The sequence below is a fragment of the Camelina sativa genome, chromosome 13 (genome assembly GCF_030686135.1).
Source record: "Camelina sativa cultivar CO46 ecotype springtype chromosome 13, ASM3068613v1".
Classification (NCBI taxonomy): Eukaryota; Viridiplantae; Streptophyta; class Magnoliopsida; order Brassicales; family Brassicaceae; genus Camelina; species Camelina sativa.
Window position 1 is genome coordinate 972,683 of NC_141892.1, and position 9,948 is coordinate 982,630.

The 9,948-nt window shown below is 34.2% G+C and overlaps 2 protein-coding genes across 2 annotated transcripts; one reads left to right on the forward strand and one right to left on the reverse strand.

Annotated features, from left to right (window-relative positions):
- Positions 1 to 17: 17 nt before the first annotated feature.
- LOC104734343 (laccase-11) lies at positions 18 to 2,537 on the reverse strand. The gene is made up of 6 exons (XM_010453894.3): positions 2,259 to 2,537; positions 1,996 to 2,147; positions 1,660 to 1,904; positions 1,422 to 1,550; positions 401 to 1,324; positions 18 to 316 (listed from the first exon to the last, which is right to left on the reverse strand). Exons 1-6 carry the CDS (start codon positions 2,361 to 2,363, stop codon positions 186 to 188), a joined length of 1,686 nt encoding a protein of 561 aa, XP_010452196.2. The 5' UTR covers positions 2,364 to 2,537; the 3' UTR covers positions 18 to 185.
- A 2,310-nt stretch (positions 2,538 to 4,847) lies between these two features.
- On the forward strand, positions 4,848 to 7,438 carry LOC104734344 (putative cytokinin riboside 5'-monophosphate phosphoribohydrolase LOG6). Its single transcript, XM_010453895.2, has 7 exons — positions 4,848 to 5,134; positions 5,388 to 5,485; positions 5,591 to 5,621; positions 5,735 to 5,834; positions 6,534 to 6,604; positions 6,710 to 6,853; positions 7,041 to 7,438. Exons 1-7 carry the CDS (start codon positions 4,997 to 4,999, stop codon positions 7,065 to 7,067), a joined length of 609 nt encoding a protein of 202 aa, XP_010452197.1. The 5' UTR covers positions 4,848 to 4,996; the 3' UTR covers positions 7,068 to 7,438.
- Positions 7,439 to 9,948: the final 2,510 nt, after the last annotated feature.

Below are 9,948 nucleotides of genomic sequence, written 5' to 3' on the forward strand. Positions count from 1 at the left end.
ATAAAACTAGAACACTCTTGTAGGAAAACATTAATTTCATTTCTTAAGCAATTGCAGGGTGTATTATGCAGCCCCACAGGAAACAATCTCAGACACAAATCAACAGAAGGGAAATACAATCAACAAAAAATATCATTCAGCACAAACATAACGAAGAATCTTAGAAGTTCTCAAATCTCAGATTCTTAACAGGAAGGATAGTCTTTAGGCGGTGGTAGAACAGAAAGCTCAGGTGTTTTCCCGTTCTCGACGACGAAAGCCATCTTCAAACCCCACATTGTATGGACTTCCAAGTGACAGTGCATAAACCAAACACCTGCAACAACCAACATATGCATTGATCAGTTTGATCGGCTTATCATCATCATATATATGTGTGTTTGACAGATCTATATCATACCTGGATTATCAGCCCTGAATCTGATGGCAGCCCAACCACCGGTAGGTACTCCAACTGTGTTTCTCTCTGGCGGGTCAATGAGATTGAACTTAGCTGGATCTTTCTTGGGATCAAAGTTTCCAACACCGGTTCCAACTACAAAGAAGTTGTAGCCGTGAAGATGGAAAGGGTGTGACTCAACGGTTAGGAGATTGGTGTCTTGCAAGACAAGCTCAATTGTAGTATTGAACTTAACTCGGCTCAGTCTAGTCCCCGTAGATGTTCCGAGGTTAGCAGTGAGCGGCACACCGGTGTAGTTAAACGCTTTGGGAGGTCTGTCTGGGAAATCAGTTCTGAAAACTCCAGAGATGTTGGAGTAATGAGCTTTCAAGAGCGCGATCTTAGGCATAATGAACGTGACGTTGTTTATAGAAGCTGCTAGATTCGTCCCGTTCACACAAGTGGGGCACGCGTTGATGCCTAGCCCGATCGTGTAGAACAGTCGCCGGTCAACTTTTAAAGGAACAAGCGCGGGAAAGTTAGGTGTGTTGAGGCTCTTGAGCTTTCCGTTATAGTCCAAAGCGAAAGATGTGTCGTTAGGCAAAGGAAGCTTTGGTAAAATTGGTATGACCGTGTTTGGTACGCCTTTGTATTGAAGTATCGCGGTTACGGTTTTGTTGTCTACGGATACTGGAGCGTCCATGAACGGACTAGCTGCCATGAAGTACCGGTTTGGTGAGCGGTCGGTTTTGACTAGAACATTTGTTGTTTGACCTGGTCCGAGTAAAATGGCTTTGGTTGTAAACGGTTTAGTGTAGACCGCATCGATTTCAACCACGGTCATGTTGTGTCCCGCAATCCCGAAAAATAGCTCGTCGTTTAACGCTGCGTTGATGATCCTTAGAAGGTATGTTTTGCCAGCTTCGACCTCTACCACGAACGTGTCTGAGAAAATTATACGGAAAAATTATTTATAATTTATTTTGATCCGAGAGGTCCGGTCCGGTACGGTACGATAACAAACGGTTATGAAAAGGCTTACGTTTCTCGGAACACGGAAAGAGTGGTCCTGGTTTCCCGTTGATGGTATGAGCATCCGAAATCGGAGGTGGTGCGCCCAATTGGTTGGCTTGGTTAACCGCGGTCTCAATGTCTTTGTTCCACCATTCTCCTACACAAATCAAATAAAAACCCCAGGGGATTAAGAATTAATTAAAAACCTAGATTAGAGTAGACCAGATCAGTCTAAACCGAACCAATTCTTGTTAATTTCTACTAACCGAGGATTATGTTGGTTTCTTGGTATGGCTGTGGGAACGGATACGGTTTTCCCGGTTGAGGCAAGATGACGATAGCTCCGTACACTGTGGCTCGTAGCCAGAGGATATGTGCGTGCCACCAGAGTGTTCCTCGTTGTCCGGTCACATTGAAATCATAAACGTAACTCTGTCCGGTTTGGATCGGACACTGAGTTATGTATGCTGGACCATCCGCCCAACCGTTCCGGTACTGTTTAAGCCCATGCCTACAAGAAACAAAAACCGTTAATTTTTTGAATCATAAAGAATGACTAAACCGGTTAGGCCGGTTTGAGACGTAGGAAAGAGATGTTTTACCAGTGGATAGACATGTTGTATTGTACATGGTTGGTTACGTTGATGATGACTCGATCACCTTCTCTTGCATAAACCGTAGGTCCAGGGAACATTCCGTTAACCGTGACAATCGGTTTAGCATTGCATATCCGGCTTACGTTCTTCACTTGAACCTGTTCCGTAATTCCAAACGTTAGTAATTACAAACAAGAAAATTACATATCTAGTGGAATTCAAATAAATGTATATTGAGTTTATAATAAACCGGTTTATGGAACACCTACATCGAATTGGTACTTCTTCACCGCCGCATCCACCGGAGATTGACCAAGAAACCCAAGAAGGTAAAAGAATAGAAAGAGAAAACCGGGGTTCCGGATTAACTTCATTTCCGGTTCACTCTTCCGGTTTGATGCAACGATGAGAGATTTGTATTAAATCTTGTATTGCCTTTTGGTTGGTTATACAAGTTGTATTTTATAAATTGTAGCTCGTTACAAATGCTTATATAGTGGCATAAATGCAAACAAAAGGTTGGTGAATGTCTCATAATAATATACTCTAAAAAAAATAATCTCTATAGGTTTACAAATGAGGAAATAAATATGAAAAATGCGTAAAATACATTATTAAGAAAAGCTTAGAAAAAAATATATAATGGAAGAAGAAGGCTTGTAAGCAACTTTCTGAAAGACGTTGGCGAATCAGCGTAACGTTTGTTAATAATATGGAGTACCTTCGAAGTTGATATCTCAGCTTTATATTAATGTTTTTGACTTTTTCGTTTTCACAATGAAAAATAATACTAAGAAACACCAATAAATATTTCAGTTTTAAGTCTCTCCAATTCAAAAAATGAATCAAGATTTATAGACGCCTACCTGTATATACTTGTTTTTGTTATACCAAAAGCCCTCAAGTTCGAAATCGAAGGTATCAACTTCTTTTCAAAAATATTCTTTTTCTGTTTTTATCTTAAATATCTGAAAACTTGCTTTGCAGTAACATGTTGCTTAGCCATTCGTTTAGTTTGTAAATTTTATGTTATAGTGATGTTTTGGCGTAAGCGAAAATGACTGCTCTCTTAAGATCAATATATATATATTTTTTTCAGTTCTTTGCCAACGAGAACATATGTATGATTTTCTAAGTTAAAATCTCAACAAACGTATTTTAATTGTAAAAGGAACGGAAGTTGGTCAATATTTATCAGAAGTTACGCTATTGACTGGTCAGAATCCTAATCGTTGGATCAAAACCTTCGATGTCCAATAAAGCCCCAAATCTAAAACGGTACCACAAATCACTTTATACTGAGTCATAAACCCAATTGAAACTAATGGCCACAGGCCCGTATGGAACATGCGTATTAGGATTTAAGCATCTCCATTTATGACATGAAACGTTACGCAAGTCACTCAAATAAATTCCCCCTTGATAAATTGTAACGCGGTACTAGAAAAATCTGACCGTCGTTGTAACGGTAACTTTTTCTCAACGCTGCAATCAAATAAAAACAACATAACTTTCCTTATATTCTTTGTTTGAGTAATTCCCTTTTTTTGGAGAAATAAAAAATGGTTTGGCGACTAATGTAATTGTAAAGTCCGTTTGATTTTATTGATATTTAGAAATTTCGATACTTATGTCAGTCTATCACTTACCATATTTTGTCGCTTTCGGGTTGTAATAACAGTTTAGACTTTAGAATATGTAAATGATTTATAATTGTAAAATCATGCATTTATTGTGAATGAGTGGTTTATAGAGTCTACTAAAAAGAGAAATATCATAAAAAAAAATTCAACTACCACAAGTTTTTTTGCACTTTTCATTGTATATAATATATGCTATTGGTTGATACTATTCTATGTTACATCTTGTTTTTGCAATAGCTAATTTTAGAGATATGAATTAGGGGACACAACACATTGACATTGCTTTGGCCAAAGCGAAGCGATACGCGTCGTATTATCGTGTCTTAGGACATAAGTAATCTGGCGAGGCCCACCAACTGCACAGTGACAACTTTTAATACGCTGTAATTCTGCCACGTAATAGAATGACGCTCCGCTCCCATAGTTTGGCTTTGTCGTATTATCCATTTATCCGTAACATAATTATAACTCCATCTTATTGTATTTGAAATTTTTATTGTTATTACAAAATCTCATAAAAATCAACAATAAAAACAATTGTTTTCAACACCATATACCAATTAAACAATTTTCTATAGGTTTAAGTATTCTGCTACCCTAATCATATCATTGATTGGCACCCAAACCAAAGAAAAAACAAAAAAAATCTTATACCTTTAAACAATCACGACAAATCAATCCATCAACAAATCATACATATCTGTTTTATTAGTGTCGAACATATTATATCCAGAACAGAAACTCTATTTATTATCATGAACAGAACAGACACAAGGTAAGAAAACAAGAAAGACAATATTTTCAGAATATGATAGCTACGTTTTTTTTTTCCGTGGCTGTTCAAATAACTTCTTTAATTCTTGCAGATATCGACTATGTGCAACTTGTTTAGAAAATATCTTTACAGGAGAGGTTGTGAGGAGCGAGGACCTAAATTTTTGTTTTCGGTTGTTAAAAACAAAAATAAATTCAGAAATTGCAAATATAATTCATCGATAGATAGACCCCTACAGATTGTAAATATGAAATACGAGGAAAAAAAAAAGAAAAAAGGAAAGAAAAGAGTGTTCGACGCGTGTGAGCACCACTTGGGATTGTGCTACCTTCATGTAAAAGAACTAGCCAAATAGTGGAACACTCGTGTGACCACGTTTCTCACGTGCCTAGGATACTTCAGAAAGACGCTTTAAAACAAAGCTGAACGTGACAAATTAAAGGGGGTTGGAGAGAAGAAGAGAGTTAACTAGCTAATTCTATAGACTTGTCTACAAAAATATACTTCTCTGTTTTCCCATATATTAGAACCAAACACAAACAAAACGTAGAGAAAGAAAGGTTGAGACTTTGACAAGTTATAAGAAACAATGGAGGATGAAGAGGGAAGAAGAGAGATGACGAGGAAACAGAGTTCAAGGTTTAAGAGCATCTGCGTCTTTTGTGGTAGTAGCAATGGCAATAAAGCTAGTTATCAAGTTGCAGCCATTGATTTAGGCAAAGAATTGGTAAAGTATTTTATCATATTTGCATATTCACAATTAATGTTTTTCCCCAATTTAAAAAAAATAAAAAATAATGACTTATTGTTGTATAACGAAAGCGTTTTGTTTCTAAAATTCCGCTTTAATACTTGAGAGATTGGTTTGGGTTTGTGTAAAAGGAATCTTGTCTTTCTATCCATAGCTTCCGCAAGAACATCACACATGCGGATTCTTGAAAGACCTGGTTTCCTAGTAATAGTGTTAATTTGATGAACAGGTGGCGAGGAAGATTGATCTTGTTTATGGTGGAGGAAGCATAGGTTTAATGGGTTTAGTGTCTCAAGCTGTTCATGAAGGTGGTCGTCATGTTATTGGGTATAATATGTTTATGATATACTGCATTATTTCTTCGTTTTTGTTATGCTTTGCTGAGTTCTTACAGAAAAAGGTATGGTTTCTAATCTTGTTATATTAATGCAGAGTTATCCCCAAGCTACTCATGTTGCAAGAGGTATTAATTTGACTTCGTTATAAAATCAAATGTTCAATGAGTTCTTAAGTAGGTACAATAATATAATGCTCTTTGCCTCTCTGTCAATGTCTCGCAAAACAAACACACAAAAGCTTACTGGAGAAACAGTAGGAGAAGTGAGAGAAGTTGCAGACATGCATCAGAGAAAAGCTGAGATGGCTAAGCATTCTGATGCCTTCATTGCTTTGCCTGGTACTCTCTCTTTCTCTCTGTTATATGCTGAGATGGCTAAGCATTCTAAGCATTTTTGATAACTCATTTGTCAAAACTTTGTAAGATGCTGAAAAAATTAAAAGTTAGATGTGTTTTGTTTTCCTACATGTAATTGTTAGTGCTTTATTTATTTTTTTTCTTTTTTAAAAAAATTGTCATTATATAGAGAGAGAGCTTTAAGGAGTGCGATTAATAAGTAAATAACATGTGGTTGATATGAATATGATATGTGGGAGATCCCAGGAGTCAAAGAATTATAAGAATCACGACAAATATTTTTAAAATGATTAATGTGTTTTTTTTTTTAACAAAAAGTGTTTGATCCATCAACATCTAAAAGCAGCGAAAATAGATGTCGACAAAGGACATCTGTTTTCCCTTTTTCGGGTAATGCTAGTAAGTATTATTTGTAGAGTTGGGAGTACGAATATTAGGAGAGAAATTACAAAATTGGTAACTAATTATGTACTACTAGCAAATATTGTGATCCATCATCATCATTCATGATGATGAGTTGAGTGCACTAACGTTATATATTATTGACCTTTGACTTAAAAAAGTACCAAAAGAGAAAGGACTTATCATAATTCAGATGTTGACTTTTCTTTAAAAACAAATAGGAAATTTTTACTATTTATGCCACTTGACTAAGTCAACGAGTCCTCACTAATCAATCAGGTGGCTATGGTACACTAGAGGAGCTACTTGAAGTGATAACTTGGGCACAACTTGGTATACATGATAAACCGGTATGTCTGTAAACCGATTTGGCTTGGTTTGAATGTGAACGTGATGATTCAAAGATAAGAATTTGGGATTTTTTTTTATTTTTTTAAAAAAATTTCCTCATGCAGGTCGGTTTATTAAACGTTGATGGATATTACAATGAATTGCTATCATTCATCGACAAAGCTGTCGAAGAGGGATTTATTCTTCCAACCGCTCGACATATTATTGTATCCGCACCAACCGCAAAAGAGTTGTTTAAGAAATTAGAGGTAACAAATTAAGCCGGTAGAAGATACTATACTGACTCTAACCCTAAATCGGACCATATATATCCAAGTCTTAATATGGTTTAGAAACTCTCTTGTGGTTAAATCGAATATTTAGGCATGCGTGTCAAACATTTTAGATTAGACTGAGTTTTGTTTAGTATCATTTCATTGGTTTGTTACGTTGCAGGAATATGTGCCTCGACATAAATATTAAATAGTAACAGATGCCATCGAACCTGAGCTCCGAGACGTTCTTATTAAAAGAAAAAACAATCGTACGTAAATGGACGAGTAAAGATTTGATCATTTGGCAGCTAGACAATCTAAAAGTGGGTTATCATTAGGGGGTACGAAAAGTAACTTTTTCTTTCCTGGATTGTTTTCAGCATATATGGTATCTCAGAAATTTCGGTTCAAGTGATGTAATATATAAGAGCATATCATTTGAATTTTTAAGTCAGTGTTAAAAAAAAAAATTTCCTTGTTGGGTCAAAATTGAAAAACAAGGAGGACTTGTTACGTTGTACTAGAGATTGTACTAGAGATATTTACAACTCCATTAGAGTTCGAGGGTTTTTGGTTCAATGGCTTTCGATTCAAATGACAGAATACTAATACTAATCTATCTTAATTATAGAAAATCCATTGCATGAAGCTTTTCTAGAAATTAATGTAACATAGACCCAATGGAACTTTATTATTCGTTGGGCCTACGTATAATTAAAACACTAATATCCATTGCATCACTTGGCTGTTGTAACTTGTAAGATACATTTTTCTTGATAGATATCAAAATTTATTGGAGAAATTTGGATTCTTAAAATAATAATTAGATTGAACAATTCTGAATGTTAAGATCAAATCGATTCAACTTTCTCTCTCAAGTCATGAAGCCAAGGCAATCATTAATTACAAGTATAAAATCATTAACACAATCTCGAATTATTTAAGTTACTTAATATCCATATGTCTCCTAAAACAGCCCGATTCGATCTTATTCTTCTGGTCTCCACGTAATAACTTTCATATAAATTAATGAATAAAAAATAAAAAATAAAGTAAACCCACTTGATTAACCGAAAACATTTGTTGAATCGAACCAATTAATTGAACAGTTAACGAGTCTGATTTGTTAACTGACGTCTCTTGTTTCGAGGTTAATTACTAAAATGATCAAATCTCCAAGTCTGATGAACCCACCCACCATGTGTTTTAAGCCCAAGAGAGATTCAGTGAACCAAGAAGGAAAATAATTTAAACCGTCCCTTACACTAATGAAAGGTTATGTGTTACAGAATCAAGTTTATTAATAGATTAATACTAATAAATTAAATAAATAAATATTTGGACACAAAGCCCAAAAGATCACAATCTAGTTTAAAAAGAGCGACAAGAAAGATTCTTCAAGCTGATGAATGATCTGTACCATGTAGCTCTGTTCCCTTTTTGGTGTTTAACTCTTTTACTTAACTGCCCGAACAACATCAACGAGACTAATTAATAGACCTACCTTATAACCAAAATAAATAACAGAATGTATATGTATTTCAAATTGTTTTTTTTTAAGATATACTTACATTATACATTCCATATGCAATTGAAACTTCGAAATTATATTGTGTTGGTCATAGGTACGGATGAAACATTTGTATGTATTTTTTAAAGTATAGAAGCCATGTATTAATTATAACTATTTATAGTATTAAAAAAAAAAACAAGTGTGGTCTCTTATGTTATGGTTCATTGAACATATACATGAAACATAGGACTGGGAGGAGCCCATGTTCCTTTCATTGATGCATAATTTTAGTTTCTTGTGTTTTAGTTTGCTTCCTATCCAATGTACATGTATATATATATATATATATATAGATCTAATTTCACAAGTGCATATGGATATGAGTAAGTTTAAGTATATAGTGACAAGTTAAATAAAAAGACGAAAGAAATCAAAATTGGAGAAAAATAGTAAGGTACAATGTATGGTGGTTATCGATAGCCCGAGCTGTACTTCCATTGATGTAGGAGATGATTGGGAACACGTGGATTATATTTGACTAAAACAATAGTAGAATTCTTTTTTGGTTCGAATTGATTTGTGAATTGGTTAGCTCGGTTGAGGATGGTTTGTTGGATATAACCAAAGTAAAATGTGATTCTTCAGGAAATTAATTATGGTTTGGTTTAGTTGTTTGTTCTTCGTTAATCAGATCGTTTGTAAATCGTAACGTTGATGACTTATCGTATTTGGTGACAACAAAACTATAGCTGATATATGAAATTAGATATGATAACAAGGTATAGAACACATTTAGTATGTAATTTAGCTATCCTGTCTAATTTCAACTACATATTTTTTTTGATGATTTAAACTAATCAAGTTCTTAGTTCGGACTTGGGAGATGAAAATGCCCATATAAAACAAAATCCTTCGACCAGTATTTATTCTGTGCAATTAATTTCGATGTCTATACAACAAAGACAGCAAAATAAATAAATAACTTGCCATATAAAGACATTATTTATGTGGAGTATAATGTCCAATCCTGTTTTGTTTTCCGATTTTTACATATTTAATTATTTATGGTACTGGATGGTTACTCCTTCATTTATTTTTTCCATTTGGTTATAAGTCAACAACTTATTCACCTTTTGATAACGCCTAGTATCATCAAGTTTTAGTTAGTTTTATCAAATAACGTCATTTTCAGAGCAAATTTTGAGTTTCTCTTCCATGTATCGGCAAAATGGCAAATTTAAATAGAACATTTCCAGGTAATTTACTTTCAAAACCCATGTATGTTTCTTTTTGTTCTTTTTTCTTTAACAAAAGGATTATTTTTATATTAACATAAGTATATCATTTTTAAAAAATCAGTAAATTCATATATATTGGTCTGTAATACAAGATAAATAAATCTAAATTGATAATTGGTTTTGTATTATAGAAGAAAACCAACTTTGCTATAACATTGTAATTGTCATAACCTTTTTTTTTTATTGAATATTTTAAATATGCGAAGATAGCGTGAACACTTTTGGCGTTACAAAGTTTCTCAAATTTTCAAAAAATTTATCTTATATATTGATTTCAT